At 36.6% G+C, this 19,481-nt stretch overlaps 2 protein-coding genes across 3 annotated transcripts in view; one reads left to right on the forward strand and one right to left on the reverse strand.

Moving 5' to 3' along the window:
- Nucleotides 1–569: 569 nt before the first annotated feature.
- miip (migration and invasion inhibitory protein) lies at nucleotides 570–6,812 on the reverse strand. The gene is made up of 9 exons (XM_077204122.1): nucleotides 6,330–6,812; nucleotides 5,739–5,929; nucleotides 5,356–5,443; nucleotides 5,134–5,245; nucleotides 4,857–4,933; nucleotides 4,627–4,753; nucleotides 3,690–3,786; nucleotides 1,659–1,790; nucleotides 570–922 (listed from the first exon to the last, which is right to left on the reverse strand). Exons 1-9 carry the CDS (start codon nucleotides 6,586–6,588, stop codon nucleotides 785–787), a joined length of 1,221 nt encoding a protein of 406 aa, XP_077060237.1. The 5' UTR covers nucleotides 6,589–6,812; the 3' UTR covers nucleotides 570–784.
- A 6,827-nt stretch (nucleotides 6,813–13,639) lies between these two features.
- Nucleotides 13,640–19,481, forward strand: part of mmel1 (membrane metallo-endopeptidase-like 1) — a 29,844-nt gene continuing 24,002 nt past the window's right edge. Inside the window, exons 1-7 of one of the 2 annotated variants that reach the window (XM_077204123.1) lie at nucleotides 13,640–13,850; nucleotides 15,938–16,102; nucleotides 16,915–16,944; nucleotides 17,375–17,437; nucleotides 17,527–17,688; nucleotides 17,777–17,857; nucleotides 19,293–19,388. In XM_077204123.1, coding sequence (XP_077060238.1) covers nucleotides 15,946–16,102; nucleotides 16,915–16,944; nucleotides 17,375–17,437; nucleotides 17,527–17,688; nucleotides 17,777–17,857; nucleotides 19,293–19,388 — 589 coding nt within the window. In that variant the 5' untranslated portion in view covers nucleotides 13,640–13,850; nucleotides 15,938–15,945. The remainder of the gene's footprint in view (nucleotides 13,851–15,937; nucleotides 16,103–16,914; nucleotides 16,945–17,374; nucleotides 17,438–17,526; nucleotides 17,689–17,776; nucleotides 17,858–19,292; nucleotides 19,389–19,481) is intronic. The other variant, XM_077204124.1, reaches the window with a different exon arrangement.

The following is a 19,481-nucleotide window of genomic DNA, read 5'->3' on the forward strand; positions in this document are numbered from 1 at the left end:
TGAGGAGGAGACATGTGTTGTCTACATAGAAAGACCGCATACACATTATTAGTATCATTTTATTTGCAAGCTTTTTATTATGTGCATACCTTATCTGTACACATGCATTAAGATTAATTCAATAACGGCTGAACTTTATTTTACAGTCCTGTTTCCCATATACATACTATAGCTACTTATTATAGTAATTGCAATAACTAGGAAATATAACCCTGCACCTAACCTTAAGTAGTTACCTTATAGTACACATTAGTGCATGAACTGTCAAATAAAGTGCAACCTCAATAACCGTACAGTAAATGTTTATACAATTGATGCTAAAACACATAAGTTAAATACAAATTTACCTTTGCCAAATGTGCAGTTTATTTAGTGAATATAAACTGAATTAATGTAACTCAGTAATGTGGATTTAAAATATGTGCATAACTGACCACATTTGAGTATTTAAAACCTGTGCATAGCCTACAAGATCACATTAAGCACTTGCATTCAAGTTCTACGGTTCAGTGAACATTAAAAAACTCACCAGATGATGCTATGAAAGCAGAAATTACTGTTACACTTGATTTTCCATTTCATTTCTTTATTTGAAATTTAGAACAAAACCAGTGAACATCACCATGGTAGAAGTGCTTTACACAAATGATTCATGGTTTTTCATTATTACACATACAAAAAAGCAACTTGTTCACAAGCACTCTTTTCAGTAAATCCAGGAAATCCACTGGACGCAGACACATTCATGCGTTGCTCCTTTTTGAATGCAACTTCTTCAGAGACGTCAGTAAAGTACGTAAGAGCGGCTGTGGGCTTCTGGCCTTTTTGGGTCTAAATGCTGAAAGGCATATCGTGGCAGACGAGACACGTTTTGAAGCTGGTCAGAATGCTGGTGTCTTGATGGATTGGGCAGGGATGAATCCTAAAAATATGATTATAAGTGATTGAAAGTTAACAAAAATACTGAGCTGACAGAAATCATCCAAGATACACTAGATATTCTATATCTAGAAATAACTTGCTTCCAGGCTGAGTTTATTGTAAACTAACATGTATATGCAGATGTGACGATTGAAAGGAACAAACATTACAGATTCGACACAAAATTTCCAATGCAACTGCAAGACGAACGTGACCATGTTTCTGCACAAACATTTCAGTCGTTGGCATTTCAAAGGAATGTGTCAGATTTGTAAAGAAGATTAGATGTTTTTTTTCTTTCAGGATTTTCCAAGAAACTACATTTTGTTTGATCTCTCTTTACTGACTGTAAAGTAAACCTGAAATAGATTATCTGATTTGCATGACGCATTAAACATGAAATCACCCTGACACCAAAAGAATATAAAACGGTTGAAGCCATTAAAGCAGGTGCATTATGAAACAGATATTAACATTAATTGGTGATAGTTGAGGAGATTCCCCCTTCCATGAGAAGCGCTTTGAGTACCCAGAAAAGCCATATATATATATATAAATATATATATATGTATCGAATTATTATTATTATTAGCAGTAAGATAACATGCATATTATCGACACTACTGTTTTCATATGAAGTGATATTGAAATGCCATTAATAATTAACAAATTGACAACAAAAAATATGTAGTATTGCAATGGTCGCTTAACACCAGGACACCCCTATAATGTCTCACCAGTTTACTGTCAAGCCAGGATGAGGATGAGCCTCTCATGGCCGCATGTTTTGCCATTGAGCCCCGCAGATCCAGACTGCTCATCTGAGAGCCAGAGTTCAGGGTGGGATTGGACCACCCAGACAAACAGTGCTGTAAAATTCATATTTGCATAAGAATAAATAGTTAGCAGATGTTCATAATCACACTGAAAAATGTGAATTATCCGTTTATAAAGCTGACAGGCACATTAATAGCCAATGGCGATGATCTCAAAAGCCGAATATCAACCATATAATAGCTTTGGTTGATATACGGTACCTGTCAAACGGTTTGAAACTTTTTTTTGTCAAGTCTTTTATGCTCACCAAGGCTGCATTCATTTAAACGAAAACACAGTAGAAAACATTAATATTTCGAAATATTACTATTAATTAAGAGAATTGTTTTCTAATTTAATAGATTTATAAATCTAATTTACTCCTGTGATCAAAGATATTCAGAGTCATTACTCCAGTCACACGATCCTTCAGAAATCATTCAATATGATGATTTGCTTCTCAAGAAACATTTCTTATTGTTGTCAATATTGAAAAAGGTTTTTGCTGCTTCACATTTTTGTGGAAACAATAATACTATTCAAACATTTGTGGTAAGATTTAAAAAATATATATGCATACTTTTATTCATCAAGGATTCATTTATAACTGATCAAAAGTGACAGTAAAGACATTCTAATGTTACAAAAATTTCTATTTAAGATATGCTTTAATAAATGCTAAATCTATAAATAAAATAAACTTTCTATTCATCAAAGAATCCTGAAAAAAAGTATGACCATTTCCACAAAGATGTTAAGCAGCGCAATGTTAAGCACATTGATAATAATCTTAACCTCGTACAATACAACTTTAATTTAGAAGGATGTCCTGTTACTTTATCCACTACAGTAAAAGACCTGGGTGTTATACTAGACCGCAACTTGTCTTTCGAAAATCATATTTCATATGTTACAAGAACAGACTTTTTCCACCTTAGAAACATTGCTAAGCTACGTAACATGCTATCTGTTTCTGATGCAGAAAAGTTAGTTCATGCATTCATGACATCGAGACTAGATTACTGTAATGCTTTATTAGCTGGTTGTCCTGCATCCTCAATAAACAAGCTACAGTTAGTGCAAAATGCAGCCGATAGAGTTCTTACTAAATCAAGAAAATATGATCATATAACACCTATTTTATCATCTCTACACTGGTTACCTATTAAGTTCCATATCATTTACAAAGTACTAGTACTGACCTATAAAGCCCTAAATGGTTTAGCTCCTGTGTATTTAATGGACCTTCTATCGCCCTACAATCCATCGCGCTCTTTAAGATCACTAAATTCGAGGCTTCTGGTCATTCCTAGGATATCTAAGTCCACTAAAGGAGGGAGGGCGTTCTCGCATTTAGCTCCTAAACTCTGGAATAGCCTTCCTGATATTGTTCGAGACTCAGACTCGCTGTCCCAGTTTAAAACTAGATTAAAGACGCATCTCTTTAACCAAGCATTCACTTAATGCTTAACCTTTGATACTACTGTTGAATCAGATCGAATGCATTAATATTATGAACATCAGCTATGCTAATTATTTCCCATCTGCTTTTCTGCTGTAATCTCAGGACGCTAGTCCCGAGGTAAATAGCGTTCGTCAGCTCCAGTTTGTATCCAGCCTCTCACGGAGACTTTAGATGCCCCAACGCCTGTGAAGAGACGACTCGACGCCTGTGAAGAGACGACTCAAAGCCGGCGATATGTTATGCCCTAAGTTAATACATGATTAACTAACTGTATTTTTCTATGTACATTTCTGAAATGCACTTTCTGTAAAGCTGCTTTGAAACAATGTGTATTGTGAAAAGCGCTATACAAATAAATTTGAATTGAAAATTGAATTAAATAATCAGAAATGTTTCTTGAGCATTTTCTTTGTAAAGTTTCTACATTTTTGACCGTTACCGTACATATGTTTATCAGTTAATGCTGATTTCCCAAAATGAAACTCACCGAGGGCAAACTCAGACTGTCAGAGGAATCAAAACTGCAGCGGCGATGGGATTTGTATTGGTGAGCTGGCAGCAGAGTTGAGCGAGGAATACTGACCCTGAAACAAACGCAGAGAGACAGTCAGACACTGATACTCAAACAGTCACTCATTCACGGAGTAATACGAATCAAGTCTTGGAAACGGCAATTTTATGAGCTGTATTGTCTATACCCAACTGCACATTCATTTCACATTCTTAACAATTTATTCAAAAAAGAAAAAAAAACATTACAATTTTAATCACTAAAGAAAACATTTTGTTTGAAACGGTATAAACAACATTATTTCCAAACATATTTCTAAAGAAAATGGCATGCATTTTTCTCTTTCATAATTTTCCGACATCTTAATTTGTCATTGACCATTTAAAACAATTTAACTAAACCACTATTGACTATTCTAAACCATTTTAGATTTTTGTATGAAACACTACAGTTTTAAAAGTTTGAGGAAGGAAGGATTTCTTTATGTTTTTAAAAGTCTCTTCTGCTCACCAAGGCTGCATTTATTTGATCCAAAATACAGTAAAAACAGTAATAATGTGAAATAGAAATATTATTACCAATTAAAATAACTATTTTTTTATTTAAATAACTTTTCAAATTTAAGTTTTTCCTGTGATCAAAGCTGAATTTTCAGCATCATTACTCCAGTCTTCAGTGTCACATGATCCTTCAGAAATCATCCTTGGTGCTCAAAAAACATTTCCAATTATTATCAAAATTGATATTTAATTATTTTGTGACATTATAAATGTCTGTAGTCACTTTTGATCAGTTTAATGCATCCTTGTTGAATTAAGTATCAGCTTTAAAAAAAAAACTGACCCCAAACTTTTTAACGGCACCGTATGAATAAGTTTAAAAAGAAACTGCATAAACACTTTGCTGTGTTCACCTGATTAAAGCAGGCTCTGTTTCAGTATGAGGGTGTTCAGATTTGGGCATCTTGCACACCGGACAGGCGGCCTGTGCATCCAGCGGAACCGCAAACAGTCGACTGTTTATTCTGTAGCAGAACGTGCCTGTGGACCGAAGGCCAAATGAAAACGAAGACTTCAATTTTCTAGTGAACTTCATGACGTGCAAAAGCGATGTTATAAAAACACAAATCAGCAGATCTCTTACACTGATGCGTGTCTTCAGGCGCCTGCGGCTCTTCGTCATCAAGTGTGGAAGACACAAGATCAGCAACAGATGGAAGCCTGTGAAAAAAAACTGCATTTGCATAATCAAAACAATTTTTGACATGGATGACTTGAGATGTCTCAGGATTATGCAACAAAAGCCTGTGTGTTACAGTGCATGGTTAGGTGGTTTTAGACATCTAACCTTCATTGGATTATACAATAAATCATTATTTATCAGGGTTTCATTGTCTAATGACACAATCTGCAGGACCGACCCTGATAACAAGTTGTGGACACACTCGTCCCGGTTGACCTGACGGAAGCTGCGGAGCTCGCTGAAGAACTGCTGAGAGCGATCGGCAAGAGAGCTCTCGGCGTCCAGGAGGCCTACAAACAAATCAAACCAAACGGTTTCCTTTACTGGTTTCCAAACAGCACCTGCACGGAAAACTGTTGAGTTGAAAATAATTATTTTAAACGTTATTCAAATAACTTACCTGCTATCCAATCATAGCCCAGTAAAGGCTGTATATGTCTCTCTGAAACAGTATCCAGTCCAGCAGTCGTTGCGCTGTCAGTCTCTCTCTGCAGTCCCAAGAAAAGGAAAGGAAAAACACACAGTACACATCTGGTACTCTTGAAATGAAAACACTATGTAGCAGATGGGGATTTCTTCCTTTGTAGGTGCTTTTTTCACTTCTTTAGAAATCATTGTATAAACCATCAGATCTCCATTAGATTGAGTAACCTCTTTTTCCTCTCTACTGTGCACTGGTTACATGGCGCCATCTAGCATGACCTGGTTTTTATCAGCTGACCATGCTTGTCAGCTTTGTGTGTGTCTGCTTTTTAAAAAGTCTTGATGTTGAAGTACACATACCTGGTGACTCTCCGCTGTGAGAGGTGCAGATTTGGGCAGCATCAGTCTCACAGATCGGCTCTGTCCCATCCAGCGTCTGTTGCCTGTGTCCTGCAGTAGTGTGCTGTACGTGGACACCTCTGAACTTTGCTTCTGTTTGGGTTTATGTTGGTCCAGTGTGGGGTATTCAAAATGTTCAGAAAGTTGTTCATCTGAAGATACAAGACATTGTATAAGCAATGATAACACACACACACACACACACACACACACATATATATATATATATATATATATATATAACCTGTGATACTTTTTCAGGATTCTTTGATGAATAGAAAGTTTTAAAAAAGAGCAGCATTTATTCAAAAAAGAAATCTTTACTATGATTTCTTTATAATAAAAAAAATAGACATGAACATGACGTCTATAGAGACTAATGGTAAATAGCAAATATTACCAAATTAACGTTACTTAAATATAACGTTACTATTTACAGATAACATTACCCATGCACACTTTAAACGGAGCCCACAAGTTATAAACAACACCTCACACATCTTAAGAGACACCATCGTTGATCAATCGGGATAAGAAGTTTAATGTTCTGACCGGATATTATGACGGTTTTCACTGTTGTTGGTGAAGAAGGTGAAGCTCGCGCCGCACGCGCTCCGTTTCTCTCCGTTAAAGGCGCTCGACGCGGGACAATCCCGACGGTAAACGCTTCGTACACAGAGCGGTGACTTTGTTCTTCCTCGTCCGGCCATGAGAGAGTCAGCTGGTGGAGTTTTTCGGATTGTTTCGTCAGTTTCTTCAGTAAATCTTTGTTCTGCTTTCGTAAAGCGTCTATCTGCTCGAGCGCGGCCATTCCGTCGCCATAGCAACGAGTTAAAAAGAAAATCCAGCAGGCGAATCAGACGTGGAACAGATTAAACACACAACATCGGGTACATTAATCCTCCTTGGAAGCTAAATTCTAGTTTAATAAACCATGTTGTGTGACTGTGAAATATGCTAAAATAAAAAATAATGGGTTCTAAACTTCCGCCACAAGCGTAAACGGTCAAACTCAAACAGTGCACGGAGAACAGTGATTGGCTTGGCTCAGGACATTTCCCACAATGCATTTGTGTGACCACTGGGCTTATTTAAAGGGACAAGCACATCTATCTATCTATCTATCTATCTATCTATCTATCTATCTATCTATCTATCTATCTATCTATCTGTCTGTCTGTCTGTCTGGATCTATCTATCTGGATCTATCTATCTATCTATCTATCTATCTATCTATCTATCTATCTATCTATCTATCTATCTATCTATCTATCTATCTATCTGTCTGTCTGTCTGGCTCTATCTATCTATCTATCTATCTATCTATCTATCTATCTATCTATCTATCTATCTATCTGTCTGTCTGTCTGTCTGGCTCTATCTATCTATCTATCTATCTATCTGTCTGTCTCTATCTATCTGTCTGTCTCTATCTATCTATCTATCTATCTATCTATCTATCTATCTATCTATCTATCTATCTATCTATCTGTCTGTCTCTATCTATCTGTCTGTCTCTATCTATCTATCTATCTATCTATCTATCTATCTATCTATCTATCTATCTATCTGTCTGTCTGTCTGGCTCTATCTATCTATCTATCTATCTATCTATCTATCTATCTATCTATCTATCTATCTATCTATCTATCTATCTATCTATCTGTCTGTCTGTCTGTCTGGCTCTATCTATCTATCTATCTATCTATCTGTCTGTCTCTATCTATCTGTCTGTCTCTATCTATCTATCTATCTATCTATCTATGTCTAAAAATGTTATTTGATTGTTTATAATTGTTTAATGTTTTTTATAATTTATTACTGGTTTATCATGCACATGCACAACAATAAAATGTGTAACATTAATTGCTGGTTATTTCATTTTGTAGGAGCCACAGAAAGAAAAACAGAGAAGAAAAAATGTCAGCATCTGACAGTAGGCCTACATGATTTTATGAGATTCATTTAAATAAATCCTCTTTCTTACACCACAATCAAAAGAAAATTAGAGGCTACACACCTACAGCATTGGCAAAACTACACACATTTATGCATATCTCATATATTACTTCATATTTATTTGTGCATTAGTTCACTGGTCTTGTGTTTTGATTCTTAAGTGTTAGTGCTGTCCAGACATAATGTCAGTAATCAAAGCACAGCATGTGACAGCTAGTGAGGACAGTAATGATATGGACGCAGTGCAGACTAGTGTAGGCGCAGTAGCTCTCCATATTCAGAGCACGTATCTAATGTGTCCAGGCAAGTGCAATGTCATTAGACTGACCACTGCACTGTTGTGTTGCATCCCATTAACTTTAAACAGTGCTGGTCGTGGAGTCAGGTCACCTCTAACCGTCCCTATAATTTCTCGCTTCACAGTTTGTTCTGGGGACAATTAATGCATGCTGCTTGAATACTTCATAGCTCATTAATTAGAGATCATTTATCAGGGCTACAGGGAGAAAAACAAACATGATGTGGACAAGATGTAAATAGTGGAATAATTCAAAATAGGTTGCAGTATAACAAACAGAGCATTTTGGGCATAAGAAAACATATCAGTTAAACTAATTAGATTCACGACTTAATGTGATTGTAAAATAAAGTCTGTTATTTGCATGTGTATTTGACATATTCCAACAGAGGGCAGTATTTGGCAAATTAGACAACATGTTATGGTGAATTGCCTGGATTTCTGAGGGCCTCTGTTGTGTATAAATGACAGGCTGAAATTTTAACTGGTGTAGAATGCATGCTCAAATATTAAATATGAATTTCAAGGCATACAATTTTAACAGAATAGGAAGATTTAGCATGAAAATGTGAACTTGTCAGAGATAAGATCAGCTGGGGCGTTTGCTGTACAGAACAGGTATCCTGATATTGAACAGGCTGTGAATGCACTGATAAAAGAGCACTTTTGGGTCGATTGTTTCTGTAATGTGCCAGATAGAGGCTGGATGTTATTAAGATAAGACGGATTAGTCGGGTAGAGAAAAAGACTCCAGCCGAGTGCTGTTGAATCTTGCAAGAACACACTGGATAACGAGCACATGCAGGGCAACAAGGTCTAACGGTTATCAAAATCCCTTCACTGCAGTATAAAACAACAGTAAAGTGGCTGTAATGATGCTAAAGAAAAATCCACAACATGCATTTTCCGGAGAGGGGTCAACATCTACACAAGGGAATTCATGCAGTTCCTCGCATTGCCTTGGAAACATGGGCAGTAATAACAGGTTAGCGGACGCCTAAAGTACAGCATACTTATTTTGTTGTGCATGTGATTAAAAGTGCTACTGCAAGCAGGCACTTTTGGGAAGTGCAGCTTAGCGGTTAAAGATCCTGGCTAATAACCCGAGTGTTGCGGGTTGAGACCCTGAGACCTTGAGCAAAGCACTTTGTTGTACTAGGAGAATTGGAGTCACTTTGGATCAGAAAGAGTCTGCTAAATGGCAAAACCCTTCTGAGAGAATTTTTCTGTGGTCACTTTTAGAATTAAGGTTCTATATAAAACGCTATGGTTTTTGATTTAGAACCATTTGTGCCCAAAAGGTTCTAGGCATATTAGGAAAAATGTCTGAAATTAGCATAATACATGTTTAACAGGCTATAAAATATGCTGTATGATTAATTTATAAAATTTAAATGAATTAAAAGTAAATGAATTGAGTAAAAATAATTAATTAATAATTGTATTTTGATTTATACAACAGATGGTTGAAGGGGCTGAAAAATATAAGGGTTTGAAAGATTTTTCAGTGAGTGCACCAATAAAAAATGTTCACAATCTGACCAATAGTATGAATTAAGAAAGCATTCTTGTTCATTCGATTCTTGTTCTTCACTTTGATCGCTTAGCTTACAGAGTAAAGCCAATAGGATTACATTTAAAACCAAGGCTAGTTTAATTCTAGATTATTCACAAACTAATTGGCCGAACAAAAAGATATGTTCTGATTACAGGGTGTACTTTGACTGATGGCCTCTCGCCGCCTGACCGTCTCCTTGTTTTGCACCTGGTCTGATGAGTTAAATTCAAGCAGTAAATCTCCTGAAGGGAACATAGCAGTCAATCAGGATAGGAATGAGTGTGTGATGGAGGGCAGATCACCACACCATGACCAAAGCTCATGAATCTGCCAAGAGCTGCTTGCACAAAAGATGGACGTCTTCAGCATTCGTGTCGCTCACCTCCAGAAAGCAATTCCTTATCCTTAACTCAAGCCAGTCGCATTGATTTGTTATGTAAATTTGGTAATTTTGTGCATATATTCAGCTAATATGGAAATGCATTTGGTTATGTGAAACAATCTAGCTCATTCGAACATAAATTTGGCGGAATGTAGTGTGCTGTAGTAATACGTTATAAGTGCAAATAGTAAAAATAACACCATGTGCAAAATTTTCTGTATTGATCAATACATAATTGAATCCAGTTACTGAAACAGCCAAAAAAATGTTATACAAATGTATACACACACACACACACACACACACACACACACACACACACACACACACACACACACACACACACACACACACACACACACACACACACAAACAAGGTTTGTTAAAATAGCACAATGTGCAAAATTACAGGCAAGAGGTTTGATATAACATTCATTTAGTCAAGTTATGTTATGTTATGTTTGTTCAAATCACTAACCCTACTAATAAACTTCATTGCATAACTCGTCCTGCATCATTTGTGCTACATGAATGATATCTCAAATCATGACAAGAGCGGTACATTTACTTTTCGAAGCAATGGCGGATGATAAAATGCATGAAAACTCCTTGAAGTTAAAATGAAACATCACCTAGAAACCATCCACAACACCCTAGCAACCACATAGTAATCCCCTGGCAACCACCCATAAAATCCTAGATGCTCATGAGTTTTACAAGCACGCACCACTCACATTTTCTCTGGAAAATGTCAAAATACAGTTTGATTGTCACCATTTAAACAGCATTTGCCCGAGTGTTGAAATTAATATCCTGCTGCACAGCACTGGTTTCCTGGAACCAAGATGCATGCTTATTAAACGTACACTTCCGAGAATTTCCAAGCGGTGTTGTTCGCCTTTGCACTTTAATCTTATGTAGCACACTAAACTCTTAATAAAATAAAACCTCTCCTGCATAGGCTTTAATGTGAAGTTCTAGCTGAATCGTGAACCTGCGGCCTCTAATGTGACACGAAGCAAAGATGAATGCTCTTGGTCTCAGATGTCTGCTTGCACTTATTACTTGCTTCATGGCTTGTCATTTGAATGCTCAGGCACCTGCAGGCAGACTGAGGACTCGGCTCTTCTTGGCAAAACGTGTCTAATTGTGTACCAGTGCAGGGAGAACAAATTCAGTCATTAGAGATTTATTTGCCATGCTGTGTAAGACCGGGGATTGAGTTCGCTCAGGTAAATACTTCACTGTCTCAATGATTAGGAACATAGAAAAAACAAGCTTTAAAAGCTTTTTAATTAAGCTCTTAAGGCGGAACTCGTATCTTAAAAGAGCAGCTTAGCCGATATTTGTTAAAAGTCCATTATTTAAATGAGGTTTCTGCTGATGAACTAATATTTATTGCAATGATATTTGGTTTTCTGAGAAATGCTTGTTCTTTTATGAGTCTGGTTGTTAAATAATACAATAATGCATATAAAATAAATTTTTACTATGACATGTTGATTTGAATTGGTCAAATATTAATAATTTGATGCTTATTGCTTTTTATTAATATTATATATTTTTTTATTATGTGTTCAGATTTGCACAATTCGGGTGTGTAATTTCCACTTTACACAATCCAATCCAAGTCCCGTCCCACATTTTTTTTCCAATTGGATGTGTTGTGTCATTTAGAAATGTTGTGAATGGTAATTCACGTTGATTTTGAAGGTGAAGTGTGTAAATTCTGCACCATATTTCTGTCCCAAATGTAAATGATTAGTGCACAGGCAAGCATAATTATTTTATGGGTTTGTTCAGATCAGTAAAGGAATAGTTCACTGTCATCATTTACTCACCCTCAAGTTGTTTCAAACCTGTATGAGTTTCTTTCCTCTGCTGAACACAAAAGAAGATATTTTGAAGAATGTCGGTAACCAGACAGTTGATGGACCCCATTGACTTCCATAGTAATTTTTTTTTCCTACTATTGAAGTCAATGGGGTCCATCAACTGTCTAGTTACCGACATTCTTCAAAATATCTTCTTTTGTGTTCAGCAGAAGAAAGTAACTTGAGGGTGAGTAAATGATGACAGAATTTTAATTTTGAAGTGAACTGTCCTTTAAGTAAAATGCTTACTTTAGCAGGCAGCACTAAAATGAATACATTTGGAAATAATATTTTTTTTTCTTTTGGAGAGCTGAGCATAGACACACTAATCTTGTTTCTATATCCATCTAAACCTGACTAGAGATCACCCTGCAGAAGTTCGTCGTCTTTAATGGACGACCGTAATTAGCAGCCATTCACCCATGTTCCCTATTGTGAGCTAAAGGTTGTTCTCATTCTATTCTGGTCTCTAGCATTTATCCCTCGACTTGTGTTATGATGGGCTAACTGATATGGACAGCTGGGCAGTTCTGCACCAGTGCTGATCGCCGCCACCGGTGGCTCTCGCTTTCTCTAATATCAGCTAATTACAGTGGTTAATCAGGCTGGTAATGAGTATGGGCACCATGCCATTTCAATCTGACACCGGTGGGAGTGAAGCTCACTTCCCTGCCAAGCTGATGTCAGTTCCTGCCAGCTCCCCGACTGCGCTGCGGTCTTCAGTCCACCTGGCCTGTGAATAATGAGAGGCCAGCGGACATTAACCTGAGCTGCTCTTCCAGATTTGGACAACCTCTGTTTAACAGGTGTTGTGGGGTGAAATAAAGACGGCTAATTTAAAAAAAACATTTTTTTTATTCTGCTTCACTGTAATACTATTAAAAACATTGGCTCATCATAACTCATGCAGAGCTACAACACACACACACACACACACACACACACACACACACACACACACACACACACACACACACACACACACACGTTGTATTTTTGTGTATTATGGGGACTTTTCAACGTTATTTTTATGCTGTACAATATATATCTTCTGTCCCCTTACACTAACTCTACCCCTAAACCTACCCATCACACAAAACTTTCTGCATTTTTACATTTTCAAAAAACACTTAGTATGATTTATTAGCTGTTTTCCTCATGAGGACGCAAAATGGTCCCCACAAGGACAAGGATTTTGGATATTGCAATGTAGGGTTTACCAGGCCACACACACACACACACACACACACACACACACACACACACACACACACACACACACACGAGCACACACACACACACGTTGTATTTTTGTGCATTATGGGGACTTTTCAACGTTATTTTTATGCTGTACAATATATATCTTCTGTCCCCTTACACTAACTCTACCCCTAAACCTACCCATCACACAAAACTTTCTGCATTTTTACATTTTCAAAAAACACTTCGTATGATTTATTAGCTGTTTTCCTCATGAGGACGCAAAATTGTCCCCACAAGGACAAGGATTTTGGATATTGCAATGTAGGGTTTACCAGGCCACACACACACACACACACACACACACACACACACACACACACACACACACACACACACACACACACACACACACACACACACACACACACACACACACACACACACACACACACATACATATATATTACTGATACCGTCTAATTGACCGAAAGCCCCTCTTGATTTCTGCTAAAAACACAAATCATCAGGCACAAGCGTCTCTCGATCGCCCCTCCTCCTTTACATCCCTCCTTCTCTCTCTCTTCCTCTGCATTTTCCTCACTCACTCACACACACACTCACACACACACACTCAGTCAGTCAGTCAGAGGAACATCAGAACAGACAGCTTCCCCGACACCCAGCTGTCGGACGCTGCTTCATTTCACCACACACCAGCTCTGGGTGCAAACTCAGAAGGGGTGTTTGTGAAATTGAAAGGCGTCCTAACAGGGCAAACAAGGACTCCATCATCAGAGAGGTACGGACGCTTCACATTCTACAGCATGAGGGTGTTTAGTGTTGGAACTGAAGGGAATACTTTTTCTGTAGTTTACAGGTGGAGTTGTGTGCTGAGATGATGGATGCAAACAGGTGTTTGTAAAAGGACTTAAATTAATAATTCACTGATCTTGCACATCAATCATTGAGTTATTGTTTAGAGTAACGCAGTTTCTTTTCTGCGCTGCTTTCTGGTTTTTCTTGACTAGATTGTTTGATCAAAGGCTTTGCTGCGGGGGACTCTACATAAAGCCATCATTTACTCTCACAGCTCATTTTCTTAATGCACACATGCAGACGAGCTGTACTTACAAGTGCTTCCCATGATAAATACAAATTGCACGCATGACAGTTAAAATGAAATGAGTGTGACATGCTGTACTTCATTTAAAAGTCTTTTAATGTATAATGTACCGTTTTTATGATGTCTAATTGCAATTGACAGATAACCTGCTGAAAAGCTAAACTTATATGTGGGCATTTTATTGATATGGGGAGATGTTTAGGACTGTATACACAATGTGTAATACTATATAAATATATGGTAACACTTTACAATATGGTTCATTAGTTAATGTATTAACTAACATGAACTAACAATGAGGAATATATTTGTTACAGTATTGAGTAATCTTTGTTATTGTTAATAAAAATCCAGCTTTTCATTGTTTGTTCATGTAAGTTCACAATGCATTAAATAATATTAACCAATACAACCTTTGATTTTAATAATGTATTAGTAAATGTTGAAATTAATATTTACTAAGATTAATACATGCTGTAGATGTATTGTTCATTCTTAGTTCATTTTAACTAATCAACCTTATTGTAAAGTGTTACCAAATATATTCAAAATGCAAATGTGATTCTACTGATTTTCCCCATATAATAGTTTAATGCCACTAGTCTCTTCAATTATATAGTGCGTACACATACACACTGTCAGGAGGCATGTATTGGTGTGTTTTTATCAATGTGGATTATTACAATCAAAAAGCACACAGATCATTTTTGCCTTGTGCATAGCTGAGAGCTTTAAAAGAAACGTGACTAAAAATGCAATAGAAAAGCAACTAATGTCTATGAGATTGTTTTCTATGATTATTGTTTTGCCGTCAGACATCAAATGAGTCCGGAAATTAAACATTTTGCAGGAAATTAAACATTTTGCAGGAAATTTATCTTTAACTTTCCAGCTTCCAAGACAGAAAAAGTGCTGATGCTGACATGAAGCAAAACTCTTTTCTAAAACCACAGATTACATACATTTCACGATGTGGTTGAAGACACCCCGAGAAGGTTTGGATCTAGCCATCATTAAAAATGAAACACAACAAAGCTGTTGCTTTTTCTGAATGCATTATTACAATAACATAACCATCAATAATTCAACTACATTAACTTTTATCAGCTACATTAACTGCCTCATGATTTGCTTGCCTAATGTCTTTAAGTCAATTTACTTTCTTAATATGCATTATTGGTCCTTTGTTAACGATTCACCATTGCAGGTTATTCAAAACAAACAAAAAAACAAAAAAAAAGCTCCACTCTTTCAGCTGAGTGTGACCAGTGAAAAACCTAATATTGTTGTATCAAACGCGCATTCTGTTGTGTAATGCCCTCTTTTCACAATCCAATCCAATCAATCGATGCATTAACTGACCCGCCTCACATTTTTGTACTGAATGTGTCGTTTCATTTAGGAATGATATCAAATTATCAAAGTAAATGCATAGCCTACTATATCATAGCCTAGTGTAATCGTCATACAATTATTTATATTGGCTATATTTAAAAGTCGAAGACTGGAAAAAGTCATTGAAATTCGTGGGTCGTATTTCTAGTCATGTGTAGGCTATATCACGTGTAGTCCTAATACTCAGTGAAATGAAATCTCTTAACGAGTCTCTTATTCAGTAGCAGCTGCCGCATTAAAACCCGTTGTTTCTCTGGAGGTAAACGTGTAGTAGGCTAAAGCAGGATCCACTGATGCTCCACATGTGGCTCTCAGTGCTCACACACACTCGGGCCTCTCCACAAACACTTCAATACTCTATTCCACAGCTCCAAGAATGGGAAAATCAGAGAGCCAAATGGATATCATGGAGAAAAGCACTAAACCGAGGAAGCATCGCTGGACTGTGGTGGAGATCGGACTGTCTGTCATTGTTCTTCTGATGAGCTGTGCTCTGGCTGGACTCATAGTGCTCTACACTTCAGCTCTGAGAGGTGGGAACGCGTCACAATCATATTCAACACACTCAAACGAGACAACAAACATGCTCACGATCTTTGTGAGAAATATCCCGCGTTTATTTATGTATAGCCCACGTGGAGCAGCTTGGTGAAACCTTTCTTTGGAAGAACTTTCTAGAAAACCAGAATGAAAAAAAGTTTTAATTATTAATGAATTATATACAAATTATATGATTGTTTTTGTATATTTATTTTTATAATATTATTTTATTTAAAATATGTATTAAATCAATTATTATATATATATATATATATATATATATATGTATATATATATATATGAAGAGTTCAGATGCAAAAGCCTCTAAGTGCCATCTGAAATTTTCTTCTAGAATGATAATTTTTATCAAGCTCGTATATTTAAGTTCAGCAATTTCACTTAAATGGCAATGCAAATTACCTATTATCATATAGGTAAATTGTCTAGTAAATTGTCATTTAAGTGAAATGACTGAATTTAAATATACAAGCTTGATAAAAATTATCATTCTAGAAGAAAATTTCAGATGGCTCTTAGAGACATTTGCATCTGAACTCTTCATATATATATATATATATATATATATATATATATATATATATATATATAAAGTTCTGTATGTCGTATATATATATATATATATATATATATATATATATATATATATAGCGCAACTTAAGTGTATAGAGTTATCATATAATGATATCTCATACATTTTCACATAAATATAAAATGTAGAATTAGCCAAAAGCATCTCACATCAATTATATTCTTTAAGATCTTGCATTTTCTTTTTATATTTCAGAGCGTTTTAACATAAATAAATCTTCAAAAGGTAAAGTATGCTGTTAAGTTGACCATAAATATTTGTATCTGATTTTTATCCACACCGTTCATTTAAATCTACTGTTTTTTATTTTACTTTGAGTTTTGCCCTGCCATAAATTCTGCATAATCACTCCATATACTGTACAATATATTTGCACATAGTATAAATATACTACACATATGCACTACTATTAACAATTGAAACCAACCACAGTCACAGGTTTACAAAATGTATTTCTCATGGCTAGCTTTTGGTAAGTGAGCGAACAACTGAAGCTTTATTTGAATAAATTGCATTATATTACATGCTAGCCTGCAGGGTTAAGCTGAAGCAATAAGCTCTGACTATAGAGCTGGACTTTTGAGTGGATTATGTCACATGATCTCAGTAAGACATTAACCTCAATTGTGTTGTTTCTCTCACCACATCACAATAGGGCTGAAATATCCATCAAAAGCTGACAGCAATGTCTGTACAACCCCACAGTGTGTCACTGCCGGTAATGTCTGAAAGCTATCCTTTTATATACCGTGTCCAAACTTATATTCTAGATCTGAAACCATTTCTTGATTCATGTCAATGCCACAGCGGCCCGACTGCTCCAGAACATGGACCCCAGCGTGGAGCCGTGCCAGAACTTCTATCAGTACGCATGTGGAGGCTGGATCGAGCGGCACGTCATTCCCGAAACCAGCTCACTCCACAGCGTGTTCAATATCCTGAGAGACGAGCTGGAGATTGTGCTCAAGGGTGGGTTACGTCAGCTTCACACAAACACCATGAGTGTTATTTCTTTTAAACAGTTTCGTCTTGTTGGTGCTGATTCATTATCTCACAGGAGTTCTTGAGATGGACAGTAAGGATGACAGAGAGGCCTTCAAGAAAGCCAAAACGCTCTACAGCTCATGCATGAACGAGAGTGAGTACACAACACTGTGATCGACGTGTACTCTGTTATATTGTTTCTGTTATGATTTAAAACTACGCGTAAAAAAATGGGATTTACTTCTAAAGTCAGAAATGATTTCACATATAATTACGGAGAATTGTAACACATTGAGTTAAAACGTTATTTTTGACTAGAAAGACTGAAATAGTATTTTCTTGTAAAACATGCTACAATCGTTATATTTACAAGTTCGAAAACTAATTATTTTACACGTATAGTGTGCAATTCCATAAATCATTGCAGGTGACATGATGGAGTTTCATGACATTCTCATTTGTATGTGTTTGTGATAAACTTAATGAACACATTGTATTTTATACTGTAAATCAATGTGTTCTATATTGCAATGCCATTTTTCAATGAATCTCAAAGCTGGTTAGTTTCAGTGTTATTATAGTTGACTAAAACCAAAGAGTATAGAAGAACAAGAGGCGAAACTCTGATGCTTTTTGGGTAACAGCCACTAGGTGGCGCTTCGGTAGCACGGCCGCCATTTTGGGGTGAAAATTCCAACTGGAGTTACTGGACAACAGCACAGATAACAGTTAATCCAATCATTAAATACACACTTCGGGTAATTTTTTCTTGCTTTATTGAGTATTTCCATTTTATGCAACTTTACACATTTACTACTATTATTAGTTACCAACTCCACCAGGCCTGAAATATATTTTGTACGTTTTAATCCCCAGGATCATGCTACAAACATGATGATCTTATAGAACGTGATGGACAGTGGCTGTGTTTTTTTGTTTACATTGTCTTGCTTTAACGGTCATTAATATAACATAGTAGCCTACTGCAACAAACAAAAACAGTTGACTGTAAAGCTATTCTATTGCTGTTATATATATTTATTGTCCAACATTCCCAATTAGATCTGAAATAGCATGCCCTTTACTTAATTTTAGGTGTTGGTATTAATTCAGTGTTTGTAATGCTAATACTAAAGGTTTTGTGGGAAAAAAGTAGAAAACTTGTCTAAGTCTGTGAAATAAACTGTTAAAAGGGATTTGATGATGACTAGTATAAGTTAGTGATTGTACGTTATTCTGTGTTGTCATCATTCAGTTTGGATTTGATCTTTAATGTACTTTAAAAAAAAAAAATTACAAAGGAGCAGATATTGCCATAGCGACAGCAAAAAGCTAGTGGATAGTGATGGGAAGTCCGGCTCTTTTCAAAGAATCGGCTTTTAGAGCGGCTCGTTCGCGAATGACACATCAACACTATTGGACTGCCGAGTCGGTTTCACCCCAAAATGGCGGAAGCGTAGCGCTGCTGCTGGGCGCTGGTGTTGCAATGGAACGTTCTATTGAGTTTCACCTCTTGTTCTTCTATACTCTTTGCTAAAACTATGACTATTAATTAAAAAGATTTGAACCAACTCTGCTTCCCCCTGCAGTTCTGATTGAGCAGCGCGACTCGCAGCCTCTTCTGGGGCTCATTGACAGTATTGGCGACTGGCCCGTGGCCTCTGAGGTCTGGAACGGCACATCAGGTACTGGAGATAGCGCTGGCCTTCTCTAATTCACTCGCGCAGAGAATGGCAGAATCTTGAGCTTATCTAAATGGGATAAATGCACCCGCTCCA

The sequence above is a fragment of the Siphateles boraxobius genome, unplaced genomic scaffold (genome assembly GCF_051911475.1).
Source record: "Siphateles boraxobius isolate OS27281-9 unplaced genomic scaffold, OSU_SipBor_1 5, whole genome shotgun sequence".
NCBI classification, from domain to species: Eukaryota; Metazoa; Chordata; class Actinopteri; order Cypriniformes; family Leuciscidae; genus Siphateles; species Siphateles boraxobius.